Source organism: Hesperophylax consimilis, chromosome 10 (genome assembly GCF_061612785.1).
Source record: "Hesperophylax consimilis isolate HC1 chromosome 10, BYU_Hcon_1.0, whole genome shotgun sequence".
Lineage (NCBI taxonomy): Eukaryota > Metazoa > Arthropoda > Insecta > Trichoptera > Limnephilidae > Hesperophylax > Hesperophylax consimilis.
Genome location: NC_142845.1, coordinates 1088295 through 1112863, shown reverse-complemented (window position 1 = coordinate 1112863; position 24569 = coordinate 1088295). Strand labels below are relative to the sequence as shown.

Genomic DNA, 24569 nt, shown 5'->3' with positions numbered 1-24569 from the left:
TGTCAACCTATTTATTGTTGCTGCTCTTTTGATTATCAGTATGATTTTTAAGTAACTAACTAACCATTACACTTTTTCACCTAAGGGATATGCAGAGAGGGCAGACCGCCAAACAACTCGGTCTTGGCCCACACTCCTTGACTCAATCACATTCATACATTGTCTTATTATTCTGACTCTTGACAACTTGACACGGCCCGACTCAAGTATCTGATTCACTTGATCATGCCATCTCTTCCTCGGGCTTCTCAGACTTCTTCTACTGTTCGCATTTGAATCATATATTCTCATTAAACTCCTTTCTTCGTTGATCTAAGCGTCCCTTTCTTAATCTTACTCATTACGCTTACATCAGCCTTGCATTCTTTGCGGATCTCCACATTTCTCACACGATCAATAGATGGTTTTACCATAAACACATTCCTCCATTTAAACCAGAGGTTCCCAAACTTTTTTGCCCCGTAGAAATTTTTTTTTTTTCCGTAGACCCCCTTCCTGCCGAATATTGAATTTTCCTAAAACTATTAACGTCCCATTTGATCATCGTTTATTTTTTCGTAAAAAGATTCCCTTTTCTTGCCTGTCCAACAACCGGGTGGCGGTATAGTTCCTCTGTATTTGCATTGTGCAGACAGGAGCGCCCTTGTGAAGTATTACACCAAATGAAAATCAAGCAGGATAAGCAACGGGAATTTCTTTCTGTAGCTGGCCCTACAGAACTGCCCCGTAAGTTCTTTATCAGTGCTTATTCCGGTCATTTCTTCTTGTCACATAATTTCCGATTCTTCGAAGTTCCATTTCCATAGTCAAAATGTCCTCAAACTTAGTTTTTAAGTTTGTGTGAAGTACATTTAAATGTTGATAAACGTTACCCTGGACGTTTTTCAAAAACATTTTGGGGATCTAGGAAAGTTCGCGGCTTCCGATGTGCAATGTTTTGCTTCAATATGTTAATTCTGACGAGAAAAGGAACATATATCTATGTTCATATACCTCAATAAACAACTTTACGAAATATAAAAATACAAATATCAAAGAAGTAATTTCTCAGTCTATTATTACGTAAACTGTGTTATGTATTTGTGTTAGGTGTATTGTGTCATTTACGGAACTCCTAAATGTTGACTTGAGGTAAATGGGGGTCGGCTCGTATGTACCCCCATTTGAATCTTGTGGACCCCTAAATTTTTTTCTCGCTGACATGGACCCCCAGCAATCCGATATCGACCCCTGGGGGTCCATATAGACCACTTTGGGAACCTCTGATTTAAACAAAGAAAACCTTTACAGCGTTATAATGATAATATTTGGATGATTTGCGTAGTGCCGTTTTTGTGCAAAATCACCTCAAGGCCGCTAGGTATTCCACACATATCTTCAGACTTGCCATGTTAATTGTTAATTTTTAAGTTGTATGAACCACACAATTTTTTTATTTCATTGCTAGCAACCTGGGCATTTATGAATCTATATTATCCACCTCACTAGACGATGTTTATATGACGGGTAGCAAAAAATAACAATTTTGAAAAAAAATACAAAATACAAAATGTAGTCAGTAATCAGGATTAGTGATATAACCCATTGATAAGAGAGATATAAATTCCTCAATGGTCAAACATAAATCATACAAACCATTTTAAAATCATTTAAAATGCATCTACCATTTTAAAGATATAAATAAGTTGAAATAAAACAACAAGATTGGTTGTTGAAAACACAAAATTAGAATAATTTTTCACCTGTGAATTTTTAGTAAGGGCCGCATCGAGGTCTGTTGAAATCTTCTCAAAGTAGTGCTTGCTTTCTTTTACTCCCTTTATGTCACTGAAAATATAACAGAACTCCTTTACTTCGATATGACATGATATTAATAACTACATCTTTTCTAATTTTGATACTTACTGTCCACTATTAAATACCTACTTCAAATTATCCAGTTTATTCTTGGTCAAAGAGCAATGTACCCAATGAGTATGTTTTTGAGATACCTTTGCAACTTTTAACGTGCAGTTTTCATAAAGCATTATAAAAATGTCAAATCACAATGAAAAAAACATTAGTTAAAAACAATCACGGATTATTATCTTTGCACTAATGCAGGGATTCCCATCTTGGGGTATGTGCTTAGTGGCTAAGTAATGGGCCACCAAGTCAATTCAAATGTTGGGTACTGCTGCACTAATGGATTCAAACTATGACTTTTCTTCACGAAGATGGTTGTTAAATGACTTTAAAATACAAACACTGAAAGCGTTATTTCTTCATTTTTTCCATGCCACGGAAAAGAGAACAATCTTACACTTTGATAAAAGCTGTCAAGTTTTTAAGGACAGTGCGGGAAGCCTGGTCCAGCAGGATCGTGTGGAACTTGTTCATCTCCTGGAGGGTGTGGATGAGGCGGTTCAGGGCCGACATGACCGGGGGCTCTTCGCCAAACTGTAAACTGAGCTCCCACAAAGAATTGGCAAACAAACTGCAACCAAACAGAAACTCAACATCACAAGACGATCGACAAGACAATTTACAATTTCAAACACAATATTAGACGTGTTATTGTTATAAACATCACAAGGAAACAGGGGCCAGCAGTCCATATAAGCTATATACATCCCCCAGGAAAAGACATTTGTTTTCTGTCTTCTTTTCTTGCTTCTATGGATTGCAAGCTCCTGCAAGGGTGGTATATAGATTCACATTTGAAGCAGTTTACTCGTTGATTGTTAGACTGTCACCATAAATATTATATTTTATTACCATGTTATAAGCAAGCTTTGCCAATCGACAAAGACTCGTAAATAACAAAACTGAGGGGAGCAAGAATAAAAGATAGCTAACTAAGAAAGAGGATTCTCCCTAATAAGCCTGCAGGATGAGGGAGTGTTGGGAGACCTATACATAGGTGAATGGATAGGGTGAAGGTAAACACCACATTCTTGGGCATCATAAAGAAGTGAAGGGAGCAGCAGGAGACCGGCAGGAACGGAGCCATTTCCCGGAGATGGCCAAGACTCTCCAAGGGCTGTTACTAAGGAATTGACAACGGTAAAGTGAACTGTTAATTATTTACTAAAACAGTATAATATAATCCCATCACTTTGATTAAACATTTGTAAAAATAATGTTAAAAGTACAAACAAGACGTGACAGTTGAACCAAAACATGAATAACCGATAAAAACAAGTTAAACCGTTAGTAATTGAATGCGTCAGTGTTGTTCATGTTATTGAACCGACAAGGCAGATGTATAAAAACCTTTGTTGCGCGACGTATGCCTTCCCATTGTCGATCATAAGACCGCACATCTTTAAAACTTTATCCAGTTTCAGTTCCAACTGTTCGATGCTGGTTTCCTCCTCTTCCAGTTGAGATCTAGAGATAATAAAAACGTAAATAAAAAGGAGTAGTTAGAAAAATAATCAATTGTAATTACAAGTGAAATAATACATGCCTAAACTTTGGAGAATCTCGAAGGCACTCATCGAAGTCTATTGCCGGAGGCATTTTACAATTTAGAATAAAATTATTTCTTTAAAACGATTCTAGAACCTAGTGATTACTATTATTAATGTTTCTAACGTCAATTCTGTCACCCACACGTCAAGTATTTTATCTCTTTCTATCTAAATATGGCTACTAAATTTAATACATAACTTCACAAGCACACCTTTCAACAATAAAAATAAATACTTTTCTCTGAAAATAAGCAAAAATTTTGTTCGAAAGAACTATAAATACATTTAATAAATAAATAAAATTTAATTTACTTTTTCAAAACCTTTAAAATTTTTCTGGGTAAAATTGTCGAATTCCGCCTCATGCAAAAGCAATTAAAAAAAAAACAACACTTGATTTCAACAAATCTCTAATGGTGATAACTATTTACATTTGGGGGGGGGGGGTGTAAAAATCAACAAATTTGTTTATTAGGTTGTTAGTTTGGGTTATTTTAATAATGTATTCGTATTTCCTGACCTTTAAATTTAACTTTGAGGAAAAAATGGAATGTTAATGCATCTTTTACCACCATAAATAGTTTTTCTTGTATTAGTTAATTTCAAACCAAGTGGGATTTATATTATTTTTTATGTGTAACGCGTGAGTCGGAATTCGACAAGTTTTTCTTACGTTGTTTTCGTGTAGATATGGTGTAGATGTAGCTTTAAAAAAATGTTTTTGAACTTTGACGGAATAAACCATAGAAAAACTTTCGTTGAAACGTCAAGAAAGTTTATGGTCAAAATAAAAATATCAAGGAAATTTGTCCCATTTTATCGTTATCATAGTAAATATATTTTTTATTCTATGATACCGGCGCCACATCCGGCCAGTATTCAACCATAATATTTTATACAAACATTTTAATCAAAGGTAGAAAGTCCTGTAATTCTCTTATAAAACTGCTAATTCACTCATTTTTCTAGGTGTTCTATTGTTCTCTTGAACTTCGTGTATTAAAACATTGTGCTAATTAAATCTTATATTTTTTCAGGACTGTGACAAGATGTCTTCGTCAGTAAGAAAAACTGAAAATACCAACACCTCAAAGATGCAATCCGATAAAAGATTGCTACCCATTTTGGCTTGTGCTTTGGCCATTCCCCTGTCCATGTCAATGTGGCTGTTCAACGTTGGATATTCGTACTTTAAAGAAAAGGATTTGTACGATGGTATGATAAAATATTCCTTTTTTGGCTCGGATGTTTCACTCCCTGCTATGAAACTGCCTGCCCTCTGCGGTTAAACTCAGCCGACATTTTGCTGACACAAAGCATTTAAAAAAAAATGATAAACTTGTCGAATTCCGCTGCATGCAAAGGCTCTTTAAAAACAACACTTAATTTTAACTTAAATATCTAATGGAGACGACTATTTAAGTCGTGGGTTAAATAGTTTGGGGTTTAAGTATACATGTACAAAACAGGTTTTTGAGGTATGGTTTGGGTTATTTTAATAATTTATGCATATTTCCTAACCTGAGAACATTTTTTAGAAAAAATGGAACTTTAATTCATCGGTAATTTTTGGATAGGGCCTGACACGCTTATTACGAATATTTTTTAGAAAAAAACTTTATATTCGCCTTAATTACTATAATGAAAACTTTTTGCATTTCGGGCGGCGGAAAATTATGAATTTAAATTTTCAATTGCGTTAACCAAAATTCACTTCGCGAATCGATGCGGCGGCAATCAGCTGCCATTAGGTACGTCACTGTTATGTTGGTATCCCTGATACATTGCGTAGATACGACTATGGCTAACTTCGTGGAAGACAAATGGATTTGTATCACAAACCATGTTACACAAACCTAGCGTAGCCGGTAAACTAGTTGAAAACTGGGATGTTTTTCTTGCCTTGACGCGAGCAGGCGTTATTAAGGGGCACTTTCCTTTGTATCACAAACCATGTTACACAAACCTAGGTATCCCACGAAGATAGCAACGGTCGTATTTAGCTCTTGTTAATGCATCAGTGATACCAACATAACAGTGCGTTCCTAATGTCGCCACATCGATTCGCGGAGTGAATTTTGGTTTTACGCAATTGAAAATCAAAATGCATAATTTTCCGCCGCCCGAAATGCAAAAAGTTTTCTTTTATTGTAATTAAGGCGAATATAAAGTTTTTTTCTAAAAATTATTCGTAATAAGCGTGTCAGGCCCTATCCAAAATTTACCAATTCATCTTTTACCATCTCCCACCACATAATTAGTTTTTTCTTGTAGAAATTAAATTGGAACCGAGTGCTATTTATATATTGTTTGCGTATTAAGCGTGCAGCAGAATTCGACAAGTTTAATAAAAATATTTTTAATTTTGCTTGTATGTTTGTTTTAAAAAGCAGTTACCTCATAGCAGGGAGTTGAATATACTATCTAATATGGAGCACCTAGTTTTTGTGCAATTTTCAATCAACATAGTCAATAGTGAACCTCAGATATTTTATTTATGGCATGCTTTCTAATTTGTTTCACCTGCAAAAGCAAGTATTTTTGTCCTTTATTGATACAACGTTGGAATGACTGAATTAGTGATAACACACTCAAATGGAACTAAGCCTGGCACTTTGGCACAACTAAGAAATTTAAATAATAGTTTTATTTTATAATGTACAGTTGTTCCTTGTTTTTTACTTTTACCTGTCTTACCCTGTTTACCCGTCTCGACACGTTTGTGTCATTCACAAGCGTTTTTAAAACCATTCAAAACGTTAGTGAATGACATGGACATGACGAAACCGGTAGCGAATCATACAAAATAAGTAACAAGTTACATTGTAAAAAAAAAAATTCAAAAATAAAGTGTTTAGAATGTTGCATATTTAATGCCCAAGAAATACAAAAAATTGTCGGAAGATGTTAACTGGAATTCAAATATAATTGGGTTCAATTAAAGTTGAGTAAATGAAACAGAGGTTGCTGTAGATGAGATGGGCTGACGACCTAAACAGATTTGTCATCTTTGGACGGTCACCAATCAGCAAAATTGACGAGACATTTGAAGGGCTGTGTTCATAGCTGAATGCCAGCAGGTTAATGCAGAAGTATAATTTTATTAAGTATAACCTTTTTTTATTTTTTCAGAGTATTTGATAATCCATCCCAGCAGATGGCTGGTGGCCAGTTTAAGCTGTTTCACAGTCATCACATATGGATTGAAGAGAAAAAGTCTGACTTTAAGTGGGGCATTCCTTGGCTTCTTTGTTGGAATGATTCTGACTATCGGAAGTTACTGCTTCCTCGCCTGTCTACTTGTCTTCTTTTTAACCTCATCTAAAGCGACTAAATTCAGAGAACATCAGAAAGCAAAGCTAGAAGAAGATCATAAAGAAGGTAGGCATAAATCTTTATTAACCGGAAATATGTATTTCATTAACTAATATCATCATTAATCTCTTTAACCAATATAAACAATACATAATAAAGAGTAGGTACAACAAATAAAACAAAGAAAATAAAAACATGTAACTATAAAACATGAACCAATTAAGTAAAATATATTACATTATTTGTACATATTTCATTATCAGCTAAAATACTCAACTAGTTCAGATTATGCATTATTTTCTGCTGAATTGAAGATATTAATTATGTGCCCGTATTTGTTTTTTAGGTTGTGAATTCTAGCATTTACACAGATGTGGTAGATTGATCTAGCTGTTGTTATAAAATAAGCATAATAAATCCCGACAATTCATTATTAAGTTGACAGTTTAAAAAAGATTGACTAAGTCAGCAATAATCTTTCTGTCACTCAACTAATGATTCGCACTGTTGTCAGTAAGAAATCTTAATTTATCAGTTCTGACGGTCAGAGTCTGAAATGCTTGTGACTCTGGAATTTGTGTTGAACTATTTTGATTGTCTTACTAAATGAAAAACACACTTTGTAATACACCACTTTTATTGAATTAATAGATGACAGCCAGCCAAGTTTCGCTTATCTCAGGCTTCGTCGACGGAATAGGAATTAGATTAAACAATTTAGAAGCCGTCAAAATTAAGAAAGTACTATTTATTTTTTTATTTATTAGTAGCTGAAGTCTCCGGCGTTGCCCATGCTTTATGCAGAGTTTTTATTTCAGAGTAAACAGAAATTTTCTTATTTCAAACGTCAAGTGTGCAAAATTTCATTATATTATGGCAGTCCTCAATAGCGTGAATAGTCCTGAATATTTGAATGTAACACATTTATATACATCTTTAGAAAACTTTGAGAGCATTTATTAAAAAAATAAATAGTGGTGGTCCCAAGTGCGTCCCCTGGGGTCCACCGCTAAACCAAACTTCTGCTTTGTGATGAATAATTATTTTTAAATTACCTATTCATTTCAGCATGCTTCTTGTCTTGGTTTTCTCAGTGTCTTTCCAGAAAGAAAATTATTATTGTATCATTTTGCAGGTGGACAAAGATCGTGGGTGCATGTCCTGTGCAACGGGGGGATGGCTACTCAGCTGAGCTTCCTGTACCTCCTGGATGCTGGCTGTGGTGAGCGCCCTGTTAACTTCTCCTGGGACTACAGACCATCCTGGTTGGCCATGGGAGTCTTGGGTAATGAACCAAACAAATTTCTTTCATTTTTAAAAAGCTTTTTTTTTTTAAAGATAGACTAACATTACCGTGTTACGAATAATCTGACAAAATTTGAAAAACTTCTACCACCATAATTATAAACGGAAGATGTTACTTGTGCAATGATGGAGGATTTAGCTAGCAGACAAATTGAACTCACAACCAACTCGGCCACTAACAGGTCAGTTAGTATGTATTCCATTGTCAGTATGATAATATTCAAGGTCTGCCGGTTGCCTTGTCGATAATGCGCGTTGCTGCCAGTCAGATATATTGATTTTGATGGAGGATTTAGCTTGTAGATGAATTGAACTCACAACCAACTCGGCCACTAACAGGTCAGTTAGTATTCCATTGTCAGTATGATAATATTCAAGGTCTGCCGGTTGCCTTGTCGATAATACGCGTCGCTGCCAGTCAGATATATTGATTTTGATGGAGGATTTAGCTTGTAGATGAATTGAACTCATGACCAACTCGGCCACTAACAGGTCAGTTAGTATTCCATTGTCAGTATGATAATATTCAAGGTCTGCCGGTTGCCTTGTCGATAATACGCGTCGCTGCCAGTCAGATATATTGATTTTGATGGAGGATTTAGCTTGTAGATGAATTGAACTCATGACCAACTCGGCCACTAACAGGTCAGTAAGTATTCCATTGTCAGTATGATAATATTCGAGGTCTGCCGGTTGCCTTGTCGATAATACGCGTTGCTGCCAGTCAGATAGATTGATTTTGATGGAGGATATAGCTAGTAGACGAATTGAACTCACGACCAACTCGGCCACTAACAGGTCAATTAGTATTTCATTGTCAGTATGATAATATTTAAGGTCTGCCAGTTATCTTGTTGATAATATGCGTTGCTGCCAGTCAGATATTGATTTTGAATCCCACAGCGGTTTCTGATTTCCTTGCTATTCAAAAATAAATACTTTTTTCTGTGCTTACTGAAAATTCTGGATTTTCCTTAATTATTTTAACCCCTGGTGTGCCAAGTTCCCGCCAAATATAAATCGTTTGCCGGTCAGTTAAACTGCCGGCTTATCCGCTAAGAATAAGCTGGCATTCGACGGGTACTAAGTTTAGATATCTCTGCGGATAACTTGGCATTCCAGCGGTTAAACAAGTACAATTCTGACTCTTAACATGTGCAACCTCAAGTATTTGATTCATATGATTCTGCCATGATTCCTTGGGGTGTCCCGAACCCATTTCCCGAGCCCCAACTGCTCCCGGCTCTCCGAAGCCAGTGGGGACTTTGAAATTCCCAATTGGGATATGGTGTGAGGCTGAAGGGAAGAGGGAGGTTGGGAAGCTCCTGGCTATTCAGATCTGGTCAAAAAAAAATTAAAGACATTTCAAGCCACGTTTCTATCCTGAATGGTGGTCTTTCACAAAAGCGATACTGACAGTATCTTCCACACTTTTAGTCAACGCAACCAGACATGCCATTCCAAATAAACTTTGACATAATAATATTGACCATTTTGAACCATGAATCATTCGACTTTCAGGATCATTTGCTTGCTGCAATGGAGACACCTGGGCCTCGGAGCTGGGCACTGTCCTGGCCCGCGGGGACCCTTGGCTGATCACCAACTGGAAGAGGGTTCCTCGCGGCACCAACGGCGGAGTCAGCATTGAAGGAATCATCCTCAGTGCTGTTGGCGGCTTGATGGTAAACCACATTAAATTTATCCCATTAATTCCGCAACCCTGCCTTTAAATCAGCTACATCAAAATAAAAATGCGCAAATGCTCAACAGAAGTTCTCTGAAATAAATTCTTCTTATTTCATTATTATATTTTATTTGGAAGAGCACACCTAAGCTGAAAAAAAATCTAGACATTTTTCTTTTTAAAAAAATGAAAAAATATAAGTTTTATTTTGTGTATTTCTATACACAGTGAATTCACGATCGATCTTTCCCGTTTATTTCTTCCAGTCCCAAATTGATTTCACTAAAAACTCGCAAAAATAGATTGCATCGATCGTTCCTCTACGTATCATTTTACCGCATTCATCGTTTAAAGCATGCAGTTTTTGTACTAATATTTTGCTCCATCAAAGGTTTTTCAAAATGTGAACACAAACCATATTTCATTGCAAAGTTCTTAGTTTCAATCTTGGAGGAAATATATGTTTCAATTAACGGTACTCATAAGCAACTAGCGAAACATTCGAAATTTTTGACATTCGTCATGAGTTTTGATTGCGCCGTTAAACTTTGCCGTGTTATCTTTCTACAGTGTGGAAAATTTTCGAAAACTAGACACGTTGACGTTAAGGGGTAAGTCCTGCGTCATACAGCTCTTAGGAAAGAACTGTAAAATTTTTAAGATAGACATGATGACCAGCAATTACTTCAAACTAGCTAAATCCGCCATCAGCATCTCCCGTAATTTTGTCGTCTGGATCAGTTGCCCGAATCCTTCCTGTTGACTCGATCTCGCTCCAAGGCTGTCCGATTGGTACTGGCGCTCTGGAATTCCTTCTCGACCAACCATAGACCAAGAGTGCCATAGATGAAGGCGGTCTTTCGATAGAGTTTCGTGAAGTATTCTTGAACCGTAGCGGGGCAAAAGTGAACTGCTACATGGTAAGGGGTCGTAAGAAGGATCTCCATGTTACTTTGCGTCAACAGTGATGGAACTGACATACACGAGCCCCTCACACATTAGCAAATTGCTGAAGCCTATATAGGTATTTTAAGAATATGAAAATATTACGCAAACAAAAAGGACATTGATGACTACGAACATTTTAAATTTGTTTCTAAGGTACCTTGACTCAGCAGTGGATGTAAAACAACGAAATATTTTATTATTTGTGGACCGTTCCATGATATTTCATCAACATGACAATTCAACACATCTACAAAAAGTGATATAAAGTCATGAAAAGTGATGAAACAAAAACTAGGTTTAATAATTATCTAAGTAACCTATTTAACCTGGTTTTTGTTTCATCACTTTTCATGACTTTATATCACTTTTTGTAGGTGTGTTGAATTGTTATTTTGATGACATACCCGGTCACCATCTGCTTTCGTATTGTCTTTTTACCTAATGTTCCTTTAAGTATCTTGTACAATTAGTGCGACAATAAACATTGTAAATAGTGTACTTACAATCAACCACTTAATGCTAGGGTTTTTTTATAAAAAGTGTTTAAAAAAAAAATCAGGTTTAATAAAAGGATGCATCCATACATACACGAAAATGTGAAAATAATATAGTAAAAACGAAATAAGAAGCTCAAAAACACGACCAATCTCTGAGGCAAACTGCGTAAAATACATCGCTAACTTTGACGAGCCTTACTCTTGTTAGGTAAACATAATACGCTGCGAATTGAAACTGGCGAGCGTCACTCGGGCTAGCAGAAAATGGAACGCATTTAGCGTGCGAGCGTGACTCGTTCAAAAGCATTAAGTGGTTAACTCTACCGATCCTTGATATTACTCAAAGATCATCCACAAAGTCTCTACCTGAAGTACTACACCAAGGTAATACAAACTGGAACCAGTCCATCACAATATAACAACACACAGGCAATAAAAGCGTAATGATTATATTATCCATTATTTTAATAATCCTAGATTTTTCCCACCACCGAGCGTAAATTACACTACCCAATAGTGTAGTATCCTAAAGTGATTTTCATTAAATAGAATCTGTCTCCTGTTTCATCCAGTTGCATACACTTACACTTGCACGCATACACTTGTCAGTGACCTTCATTCCGGACAACGCTGGAAAACAGTCTTTAGTTGGTTGAAGTACAGCATAAATGAACCTGTTTAAATTGTCTGTAGGTGGGATCGGCACACTACCTGACGGTGGTGTACATGGCGGACCGTGCCACACTAGCCAACAGCCCGGTGCAGTGGCCCATACTCCTCGTGGGACTGCTTGCCGGCCTCGTGGGGAGCCTCGTCGATTCTCTGCTCGGAGCCACCCTACAGTTTTCTGGTAAGCGAGGCCAGCAATCCACCATAGAGTGCTGATACTGATGATGTATGGCAGTGACGCATGGAACTGACAGAGAAAAGATGAAACAGACTAAATACGGCCCCCGTGGTCGAGGGGTAAAACTCGCGACTAGCAATCCGCGGGTTCAAAAACCAGCTTTAAATAATATATATATATAGTAGATTTGCAGTACTTTCCAGAGTGAAAGATACTTTCTGTATCACCACTCAGAATCGAAATGTTGCTTGAAATGGCTTTAGCCATGTTTGGTGATCAGATCTGAATAGCCAGGTACATCCCACCCTCATCCTCCCCATTTCCTTTCCTCTCCACTACCTTCAAACTCACAACATACCCATTGGTGATACCACAGCCTTACTCACTAACTCAGTTGCAATTGGGACTCTTGTGCGGTATTCACATAAAAAAAACTATAATCCCTGAGGTGTAAATGTGGTAAAATCATGTTTGACCCTGTTTGTTACATGGTGTTACGTGGTGATCGTGGTAATGATAAAGAATGCAATGCTGAAGAAAGCGTAGTGAACAAGATTAAGAAAGGGATGCTTAGAAGGTTTGGACATTTGGAGAGGCTGAACGGAAGAAAGAGTGGACGGAAGACATAGCTCGACCAAGTGAATAAAAAACTAGAGTTAGAATGCATGAATGTGAATGAAATAAGACAGAGTGGTGTCCTCTCTGTCTATCCCTTACTGGAAACAGAGTGATGGTCATTTGATCAATTATTTGTGTTTCTCCCACTCTCTTAATAATTTGAGATATCCTTTTCAGGAATAGACATGAATGGACGTATCGTTGCATCTCCCGGGAAGGGAGTGAAGCACATCAGCGGCTGGCGAATCCTCGACAACCACAGCGTAAACCTCATCTCCAGCGTTATCATGGGTTTCGTCATGCCGTATGTTGCAATGGCCATATGGCCCTACTGATCAAACGGCCAAATAATCTAAATGTTTCAGGCAGTGGGTAATGATTATGAAATGCGGTATTTTGGTTAAGGACTGCGGATTGTTGGGTTCATTATTTAATATATATGCATTATATTGAGCGATAAAAGACTTTATTGGAGATTGATATTATACGATTGGTGTGTCTGCACGATGGCTTCATTATTGGTGGAAAATACATTTTTAAAACATTCAAACAAACTAACACGTAGTCTATTTATAGGTCATCATTAAAATGGACGCATGTGTATCCTCTGTCTTTGGTGATTTAATACGATCACAGACACGTCTATTGACATAATTTTAGAGGAGATGTGATGCGATACAACATACATATACGTCTTTTAGTCTGGAACGCGATACGACACAACGGACTGAGAAATCAAGTTTTGTATTGCAGTCGTATGTGTCACAATGCTAACACTTTATTATTATCAATTGGCCATGTTATGCATAAACCAAGCAACCCACAATTTGCAAAATTTGACTGGTTTATGAATAACATGGTCTTTTAAAAATATTAACACTACGCGGGCGAAAAACTACCGTAGAAAACTACCTTTCCCGCAGAGAGTATGTTAAAATAAGATACAGACACCAGACACAAATATGGACCGCGAAGCCCACAACACATAACCCTACAACTTCCTATACACAGACACAACATTTTTTTAATACTCATTTAATTTATTTTCCAGCAAAAAATAGCTTTATCGTGCCAACATACACCTTCAAGTTCAAAAAATTATTTATAAGATTACTTAAAATTTACTTAATTTATTATTTGTTTAAAGTCCCTTTTTTACTAGCAAAAGACATCAACTCGGTTGTGGTACAATTTATATAAGATTCATATTGTTATTTTGTGTTTTGACAAAGGATAGTCACAAGTTAGGTAGGAACATAGTTTTAATATAGCCAATAACCACAAAATACCTGGAAATACTGTTTGTTGTTGTGTTGTTGAATACATAGAAAGTTTAAACGAATACTGTGATTGGATAACCCTTAAAACAGAAATTCTCTCGAATATTGAGCTTAAGCATCATGAAATTTGCACACTTGTTTGTCTAATTTCTAGCCTAATTATTTTTAGGCCGCTCCGTTATTTCCATCATGAGCTATAAAATATGTAATAAGTATGCAAAATGCTATATTTTTAAGAGTGTCGAAACTCGTTCAAATCCCAGTAATAAAGTTAGTATTTAACCCGTAGGAGCCGACAACAAAACTTCAATAAATCAAAGACAATCTCATACTTGATAAGGTGACATTTAATATTTTTGTCTTTAACTAACCCAGTAGAGGTAATATCCGACGGCAAAATGAATGTATAAGATTAACACTACGATTGCAGTGCTTTGACGTGATTCTTCAACACCGCAAATGCAGGGTTACGGCTCCTAGGGGTTAAATAACAACTTTCAGCATTTAACAGTTTTGTTAAGTCAACGATTATAAAATCCAAATGTTTACATTTTCAGATTAGTTGAAATTTTAAGGCCTGACGAAAATAAGTGTTTTTCTTGGTTTAACTAGTCATGGAAAATTTTAATATCTAAATTCATATTGAGCACTGCTAATAAATTATAAATTTAGTTGACAGTGAAATACATGACCTCTGCACTAACGTCTCAACATGTGAGACGGCACTGAAATATAAATTTACACCTACGTATGTAAATAATAATATATAAAAAACTGTACTGTACTGCATATGATCCCACAATCAGTTTAGTAACTGTTGGGAATACAATGGAATATATTTAACCCCTCAGTACCTCCGTTTGCATATTGACAGCATATATTATATTTCTTAAAAATGCTATCACAAGGTCGGAGAATTTGTGTGTAAATCTGCTTTTCTATAATATTCAAATACATGGGATAGTTGTGAACACATCTGAAAACTAAAAACTGGTTTTGAATGGTGCTGAAATAAGCTTTTAAAATTTATTGTTAGAAATATACATATTATTTTTTTTTTTTTAAATATCTCAACTTACGTTTTTTCGTCTAAACACTGAACTAAAATTACTGAATGAAAAAAATACATATTCTATTAAACAAACTAGCTGTACCCCGCCATGCGTTGCTGTGGCTAAGTCTGACTGTGCAGATAGAGAAACAATAGTGTGTGTTGTCTTTATGTCCAACAGATGGCGTTTTTTAAAAAAAGGCATGTTTTTATCTGTCACAGATGACATCTATATAATATAGGTACATATATAAAAACATATGTAAATGTTGGTTTGCTTTGAAATTTTGACACAAAATTGCATTAGAATACTGTCACGTAACGAATCGGACACGTTCAAAACTCCCGCGAATTCAAATCAGTAAGCGGTGGTTGTTACCATTGTCACTGTGCGCGCGCACCTGCCTCGCGCACGGCCAAGTTGGTAAAACTGCTCCACGCCACACTCGCCGGCATTCAAACCACCAACGGCCTCACTCACAATCTAGCTTTGGCCCTGCCTACATGTCTGTTCTGCTAACAACGAGGACGCCGTGTTTGCGCGCCTAAATAAACGGCCGCATTGTACAAGTATTTTCAAAGCCTGTACCTAATCGCTGTGCCTACTCACCATGGAGAAATGTACGCGTAATAGCGCGTACAGTACGGAAGATAACCCTCCTTTTGTGGTTTATCATGTACGCGAAACCTACTACAGATTCATGTAAGCGGACTAACTATCTTTACCTTTTATGTGCCTTTTGTGACTTGATCTATGCCTACACCCACGCTTGCCAGCCAGAACCTAAATTATCAAGAGAGATTGTTCCTAACGAAACGCTAGGGATATTTAGGATGTAACTGACCCATCTCATTTGTGTACCTGTTTGTAATTGTGCTTTGTGAATATACTATCATACCCCATTAATGCGTTTCCTTTGACGAATTCGAAGTGGTTTGTTTGTTAATCAGTTCCCCGTGTAAAAGCAGAAGCTGACCTGACCCCTGATGATCATGACCTCACCTTCTACCACCTGAGCTAACGCCGATATGTACTAAGGCACCCTTTTTGCAATGGACCTCTCACAGGGAAATTGCGCCCTTTTACAATACACATGCGTTTTTTTAAATATATCTATGTTATATAGATGACACCTGTAACAGGTAAACCTTTTTTTTTAAAGTTTGCCACCTGTTGGATGTAAAAGTAAAACGCGCTATTGTTTCTTTATCTGCACAGACATACTGAGCCGCAGCAACGCGTGGTGGGGTACAGCTAGTAACAAATAAACAAGAACAAACAAACCAAACCTAACCCAACCATTGTTTTATCATATTTTGTTTTGTCCGTGCTCTGTTTTATCTGATTATCATTTTTAAACTGAAGTAAGTGGAGAGTTATAAATATGTATGTACATAGTTGATATTTTTTTTATGCATGGGTGTTTTGGCACCTTAATGATTGAAAAAGATACAATGCAAAATTAAATTTTTGTATATTTATTGCAATAATTATTCATAGCTCCTCTTAGGGCGGCTTGTTTCACAGAATTTGAACAATTCACAGTTAATATTCAAGTTCGGTTACTATCCAAGTACTGTGAAACAACCGACCCGTGATTAAATAATAACAGAACTTATATAATACTTCCACAGAACTTGAATTTTAACATCTGATGAATTGTTCAAATTCTGTAAAATAGCCCGTCCTTAGTAATTAAGAAATGTTTGGGAATAAGATTACTACCGATATTATTTGCACTTTTGTACAATTCCTGCTTCCCCTTCACAACAACTGTAAATAATTTAAAAAAATTTACAATTTGTTGATGTTTTCTGTAAACGATATACAAGAAGAGGCAAAAGTAATGCCACAATGAAAATGTGCCATAATTTTTGGAAATGGCCTCAAATATCACTGTGCTTTGATATTTATGTTGTAGACAGATAGAGAATTATTGTTACTGCTTATTTGACCAATTTCCGGTCTTAATGTCATAGTTTGAATTAGCTGCCATTTTGTAGAAATTAAAAAAATTGGGCTCTGTTTTCACGGAAAGTTTATTTGAAGGTTTGCGCGAGACGCTCAGCCAAAAGCTTAATCATTCGCGCACATGGTGCAGGATGACAAAAATGAAATAACAATAATTCCGCATCTTTAGGTGTGTATCGCTCCATTGCTTGTTGTCGTCAACTAATTTTCTATCTCTCTACAACATAAATGTCAAAGCCCAATGACATTTGACGCCGTTTGCAAAAATTATGGCACATTTACATTATGACATTGCTTTTGCCCTACCTTGTACATTATAGGATATTATTGTTTTGTTTAATTATTTATAAAAGTTTAATAAACATTATTTTTGTACCTATTTAAATAACGTTGTATATTTGTCTTTCATCCCCTTTGTTCCCTTTATTAGATTGGCTAATGATTTGTTTAAGGGTAAGTAATTACTTAATGTAAGTTGTAATCAACGCATTAAATTACCGGTTCTCTCATATACCATCGGGGACTATTCTGTAGGCCTTTTTAAAATTCCGCAGTACATTATTTTGATGTATCTCATAAGGTTTATCCAGCGTTAGCAATGTAAGCGCCCGAAAGTAATCTTTTTACGACATGATTACAAAACATCGACTTCTCTCTACTTTCTATTTATATGCATGTATTGTGTACAAAAACCTTCCGGGAAAAATTCTCTAAACGATAGTGAAAACCCTATTAAAATCCGATGCGTAGTTTAGAAGAAGTAAGCGCACAAACAGAGAGATGCGGATAGCCACTTTATTTTATACTACTTAAAGTTTTTATTTTGAGGAAATAATACACGAGATCTTTACATACAATTTATTTATAATGCAACATAATTATACTAAAATAAGTCAAGTTTTAACATAGATAAAGACGGAGGTATTTTTTAACATTAACTCAACACAGGAGGCCCCGAGGAAAATAATTTCCCTCAGGACTTATGTCATATTTAGGGATGCTGTGTGGAGTGTGTTTCAAGAAGATAAGGTTGTGAACATGGGTCTTGAAGAGACCAACATTGTAGAAGGGAGGCAGTGATGTGATGTCTAGGGAAATTTCCATAGATCTGGGGGAGAAAATTATTTTTAGGGAAAAGGCATAATCTCTAGGGAAATTTTGGTATGTTGACTAAATTAGGTCAAATTTTGATATATTCCGAGGAAATGTCGAAAACTTTTATCTGGAACGTACTAGAGGACACGACAATATATTGTGGGGAACTATTTGCCGAAACGTAGCTACCCTACGTTTCGGGAAATAATTCGTCGTAACTACGTAGGGAATAATTTTTCCTGAAATATTCCCTTTGAAAATATTGTGGGGAATTATTATTCACAGATTTTCTCTAGCAACATGGTACTGAACAAATGAAGAATACCCCATACGAATCCATTCTGAAATTCTAGGGAAATTTCGGTGTGAAGTTTAGGAAATAAAAATTTTATCTTTTTTAATCTTCCGCCGAACTCAAGAACGAGTCGTAGAAACGACCCATTCTCATGAGTTAAATAATGCCACCAAGCATAAACTTCCCAACTATGCACTGGTGCCGAAGGGATAAATGACTCTTCCATTCAAATAACGGTAGAACAAAGGACAGCATTCCCACCTGACACCTGTGCTCTAAAGATTGCAATCGTTTGGAATCAAACAGACCACCCATTTGTGAACGTAGTCATGTATTTTGGGGCTCCAAACCAAAGGTGGCTGCCAAATTCAACAGTGGTATTCAAAATATGTAGTGGTATGAACAAATCTACAAAAATGCTGACGGATTTCTGAAAACTGGGTGTAGTTTTAGGGTGGAAATAATATTATTGTTAAGAATTGAAAAAGTTTCTTTTTTTAAGTATTTCTTTCACTTGATCGTGCCGTGCCTTCCTCGGGCATCCTCGTCTTCTTCCATTCACTTTCACGTAATACATTCTCCTTACACCCTTTTCGCTTCGTTCATCAAACATTGACATGGCGTTCACGCCAAATTTTACCATAAATAAGTATTTGTTTCACTTAAACACGCCATGTCTTCCTGGGGGGTCCCCACCTATTTCTACCATTCCCTGCTGTATACTAGAGGTGAAGCGTATATACTAGAACAGATGTTTGGAACAGTTATGTCAAAGATAATTTCGTACTTAGTATTTGTTCTTAAGTATTGCACATCTTGCGTGTACATACCGTGGGCAGGGGACATCTATAGGCATCTCGCTTACTCGCCTACGTGATTTTTTTATTTTTTTTATTTATTAACATTCAAACCTGCTAAACTACTTATGTAGTTTGTCAGCAGGTACATAATGACAACATTTTTGCAATAACATGGTACAATGGTAAAACAGTATGTAGGTATGTATAATGTTGATGATAAATTAACAATAAATGACAAGTTGGTTAAATTACAGAATTGTATAAATATAAATATGTAAGAAGTAGTATAAGCCTCATATAACAAAAACAAGCACAAATGAATTTAATATGAACAAATGAATATAATCAACAAGTACTTCTATGGTTTTAATATACATAAGGTAATACAAATTTATAACGATTTTCCATTTCCCTAGAATGTGAATTCCAATTAGGAAAACAAGGTCTTCAGTAGTGCATCAATATAAATCCTCAGTATCTAATAGCCATTTCCTTAGATTATATTTGACTTTGGCTGTAAAAATGTTTATATTTTTAATTGTCATTGGTAGTTTATTAAATATTCTGGGTACAATAAAGTTTAGGGTTCTTTCACCGTATTTATTGGTACATTTTGGGACCACCAATCCTTCATTTTGGGTTAATCTTGTATTATGTTTATGGAAAACTCTTTCCCTATACAAGGAATCAGACAATAAAGATGTTGACTTACAATATTATAAAACAATAATCCTCTGACAGGTAAAACATTCAGAGACTTATATATTAATTTAGTGTCGTTTCTGTGTGCATTGGTATATTTATGGATTAACAATTTTGTAAGGGAGTTTTGTAATGTTTGGATATAACATATATTAGTTTTACAAGAATGTCCCTAAGAAGTGATTCCATAACGGATTGTGGATTCAGCCAGAGATAGATAAATTAATTTTAAAGTACTTACAGGCACAAAATATTTTATTTTATAAATTTTACCCACAATAGACCGTAGACGTTTACAAACATTAGTAATGTGTACATCCCATTTCTGGTGGCAGTCAATAGTAACACCCAAATATACATAATTTTTGACAAAATCAATGGTTTCACATGAACAGGGCTGTGCAACATTTCTGTGTAAGCAGTCAAAAGTATGTGTATATAACGAAGGGATTAAATTGTATCTGGCGTGTGGTGATCTTATGTGCATAATTTTAGTTTTTTTGGCATTTATTATGAGACCCGCGTCATGAGACCATTTTAGGAGAGCAATAAAATCAAGCTGCATAAGGTTCATTACAGTAATCAAATTCTTGTGTGATATTACGAGTGCCGTATCGTCTGCGTACACAAAATGTTTGATGAAAGAAAACAATTTACTCATAATTGAGACGTATATAATATACAGGGTTGACCCTAAAATTGACCCTTGTGCAACACCTGTTGAAATATATTTTATTTTGCTAAAATTTTTTAGAATTTTTACTGTTATTTGTCGATCTGATAATAAATTTTTTAACAAAACTAGTAGCTTTCCTCGTATTCCTATTGCATCCATTGTTTCTAAAAGTTTATTTTTATCAATGGTATCAAACGCCTTCGAGTTATCTATGAATAAAACCAACACATGTTTTTTTAAATTTAATTCATGATTTACGTGATTTGAAAATTCCTGAAGCAACATTTCCGTACTTTTTTTCTTTTGAAAACCATACTGGTTGGGATCTAGCAAGGAGAAGGATTCTAAATATTTGTTAAGTTTTGTAGAAATGTATTTTTCAAGTATTTTTTCTAGAGCTGGCAAAATGCTAATTGGCCTATAATTTTGTACATCTGTATGTTTGCCGCCTTTGTAAATCGGTCTAATGATACTACTTTTAAGTTCATCGGGAATCACTGCTTGTTTTAAAATTATATTGATAAAATGAGTTATGACAGGCCCTAAAATATGAATACATATATTTCTTAATGTCAAACATTCGAATATTGTCAATCCCTGGTGACTTTGAATTGTTTAGTTTGCTAACAATGATATTAATTTCTTCACAGGTAGCTCTTGGTAGGTACATACTATGTTGAACTTCTGTCGGTCTGACGGTCGAAGCTATATAATCACATTTATGTATCATAGAGCTAACACTGCTCGTAAAATATTTGCTACGGTTTCTTCATTATGCGTGTTTAACATATATTTTGAGATTATTTCGTCACAACTACTTTTAGACTTGCGTCCTAATATTTTATTTACTTCATCCCAAGTTTTTTTGGTATTTCCGAAATAATTTTTAAATTTATTGTTAAAAAGGGTAGACTTACATTTAATGATTTCTTTTGTAACCTTATTTCTGTAAGTTTTATATTCTAATTCAAAGAATTTATTGGTAGGAGTATTTTTCCACCTTCTGTACAGTAAATCTTTTTTTTTATGTTTTCTAATATATCAGAAGTTATCCAAGATTTTATTGCGAGGGGTCTTTTTTTGGGTTTATAATACATAACGATTTTACTTTGTTCATACAAATCCTGAAAATTATTTTTAATTTTAGTGTATAACATATTGCAATCTTGCTCCTCAAACAAGGTATGCCACTTAAAATTATAAACATTTTTGTCAATTTTGTTTTGGGATAAGATCGATATTTTTTCCCCGTGTTCTACGACTTTTTTCCTTTCAATATATTTAATATTGACTGCAGTTAAAAAATGATCCGCTATGTTAATATTATTACATACACATGAAGAAAGAGTATTGCTTTGTTGACATCCGCTATTAAAACGTACAAATATGTGGTCTAAACAGGAACGAGTAATTTTTCCTGCTAGAACCGCTTCCCTAGTTACGTTACAAATGCATTTGGTTAAATAATTGTCAGACATTATATTTTCATAGGACATAATAAGTGGGTTTTGATAATTTAAAAGGTCTAGGTTAACATCTCCTATAAGTACAATATTTTCTCTGGGTCTTATACATATTAGACAGAATGGAAGATATTTCATTGAGAAATTGAACTTTGTTGGAGTTGGGAGGGTGGTATATAGCTATGATGTTTAAAATATTCTTGTTTGGAAGTGTCATAGAGCCAAGCACACATTCAAAATGATTTGTTTCTATTGACTTCTGTTGAAATGTGAGTTCATCTCGAACGTACAACAATATACCTCCACCCGATTTTTTTCTTCGGCAATAATTGTAACATTTAAATCCAGGAATATTATACAGACAAACTAGCTCTGATGTTATAGCGGTTTCACATAACATTAACGCATGAATATGTTTCCAACAAGAATTTAAGTAGACATTCAGAGTATTCCAGTATTTATAAATCGATCTAATATTCAACTGAACAATATTAATATTTTCCATACTATAGTTACTATGAACATTTAGCCAATCCTGGAAATCATTAGTATTATCGAATTCTACCTCGTCATCTTCTTCAACATAATTATCGGCCATAATCAATAGTGGCAAAGTCCTTGGAAAGGGCAGCTTTGTAGGCCGGGCATGCATGAGTCCTTGTCTCCAGTCGGATGTGCTGCGGGCTTCCCAAACCTGGTACAGGTAGCACAAACTGGCTCGGCGGCAGCTTTTGGGCAGTTTATCCTGGCGTGACCTTCGCCTGCACAGTGTCCACATCTTTGCTTGTCCTTGCAAAACTTGAAAGAATGTCCGATCAATTGGCACTTGGAGCATATTGTAAGGCCAATAAAATCACGGACACGGCACACATTCCATTCCACAAAAACCTTCTCTTGCTCCACCAACACATGTCGTGTGCGAGCAGGAACCTCGTAGACTCTGTGGCAAGTTGTTCCTGTTCGAGCGCCAGCTAGGTGACTAAGCTTACAATTTTTGATTGTGGACTCTAGGTCTGCTTTGTCCTGTACTCCTGCTAAGACACTTTTCAGGAAGCACTCGTCTGTTAAATCACGAGGAACGTTGAAAAAAATCACTCGTGGATGCCGTTTTGTAGGTAATCTGGCGCTCAGAGTGTCCGAGTTAGTTAGGCAAGGGGTTTTCAAAAATTTTTCTTGATCTTCTTTAGTGGCAGTATGGATCACAACTCCTTTGTTTCGGATATTCCTCATACCCGTAACGCGTATCCCAAGATTTGATGGTCGCAACACGTCCTTTAGAAGCTGCTTTGTACCTTCACTGTCTTTTACAGAGTCCAACTTTGGGAAGATGCATACAGCTGGTTTGGGGGTCCCAACTTTAGGTCCTGAGCGGTTGATTGGTGGTGCCGTCTTCTGAAGATCATTTTTGACCATGTCCGCAAATGAAAGGCTTGCCTCCGTGGCATCAGCTACTCTGCGCATCACCGGTCCCAGATCCGACTCCAGCTGCAAGATTTTTTGAAGCATATGTTGGTTTTCGGCTTTTTCAATGGTAGTTTCTCCTTTTGCCACCATTAAGTTGGCATTGGCTGTTGCCAGATCAGCTTTGAAAGCCTCTCTTTCTAACAGCAGCTGTGATACTGATCGGAAAACTTCAGATATGTATCCGCTTATCCGTAGCTATTGGTCCTTTGACACTCTAGACTGCTTTTCCGCAAGGACATCTTGGAGTGCTCTAAGACTGGCTTGTGTTTCCCTAGTATTTGAATACCAAGGAAATACTCTTCTTATTTAGGTGAGTAGAATCATTTAGCCAACAATCCATTTAAACTGGCGATGATAACCAATCCTCCAAAGATGCTTGAAAAGGCTTTAGTCGAGTTTGGTAATCAGATCTGAATAGCCAGGCACTTCCCCTCCCCACCTTCCGCCTTACAAGATACCCCAATTGGGGATGCCATACTCCAGACTCAGTTATGATACATGGAGCAGTTGGGCGGTATTTACATTAAGTATTCACACACACACACACACACACACACACCTTCCATTTCCATTTCCACAATTCATATCACCTATTCCCAAATATTTGTTCCGTCAGGCGCCATCACACGTCTCGTCGCAGTATTTGGTACGGGCGACGTGCACGCTAGGTGGGTAAGTAGGTACAAGCATAAATCAACTATCTGGGTACAAGTGCGAAATACTAGGGTAAAGGTAATTGGAATAAGTCATTATTCTTACTTGTACTAGTTGTTCCAAGTATCAAGACGAGCTAGTACGACTCACCTCTACTGTATACCACATAATTACTGTTAAAAAACTACATTGCATCGACTTTAATTCTACTCCGTTTATCATTAGAGATAATGCATCAAGTCTTCCTAAGGCGTCCCCGACTTCTACCATTCACTACTGTATACCAATTGTTAGTGTTAAAAAATAACATTTTATCGACTTTAATTTTTTAAAGTCGTCTGTATATTCGATGAAATTTACAAAAAATAACATTACTTATATACTTAGTGAAAAGTGAAGAAGGTCATCCCTTCGTTCCCTTTCGGACTCCAAATGGACTTCGAGC

At 36.1% G+C, this 24569-nt stretch overlaps 2 protein-coding genes across 4 annotated transcripts in view; one reads left to right on the top strand and one right to left on the bottom strand.

The window, feature by feature from the left end:
• Nucleotides 1-3591, bottom strand: part of CenB1A (Centaurin beta 1A) — a 32345-nt gene extending 28754 nt beyond the window's left edge. For 2 of the 3 annotated variants that reach the window (XM_089636419.1, XM_089636420.1), the window contains exons 1-4: nucleotides 3452-3591; nucleotides 3256-3372; nucleotides 2303-2476; nucleotides 1743-1827 (exon numbers count right to left, since the gene is read on the bottom strand). In XM_089636419.1, the coding sequence (XP_089492545.1) occupies nucleotides 1743-1827; nucleotides 2303-2476; nucleotides 3256-3372; nucleotides 3452-3504 (429 nt within the window). In that variant the 5' untranslated portion in view covers nucleotides 3505-3591. The remainder of the gene's footprint in view (nucleotides 1-1742; nucleotides 1828-2302; nucleotides 2477-3255; nucleotides 3373-3451) is intronic. The other variant, XM_089636421.1, reaches the window with a different exon arrangement.
• Nucleotides 3592-4231: 640 nt separating this feature from the next.
• Nucleotides 4232-17342, top strand: LOC149420145 (transmembrane protein 19). Its single transcript, XM_089635998.1, has 7 exons — nucleotides 4232-4371; nucleotides 4493-4670; nucleotides 6588-6836; nucleotides 7906-8055; nucleotides 9597-9760; nucleotides 11901-12057; nucleotides 12850-17342. Exons 2-7 carry the CDS (start codon nucleotides 4505-4507, stop codon nucleotides 13005-13007), a joined length of 1044 nt encoding a protein of 347 aa, XP_089492124.1. The 5' UTR covers nucleotides 4232-4371; nucleotides 4493-4504; the 3' UTR covers nucleotides 13008-17342.
• Nucleotides 17343-24569: the final 7227 nt, after the last annotated feature.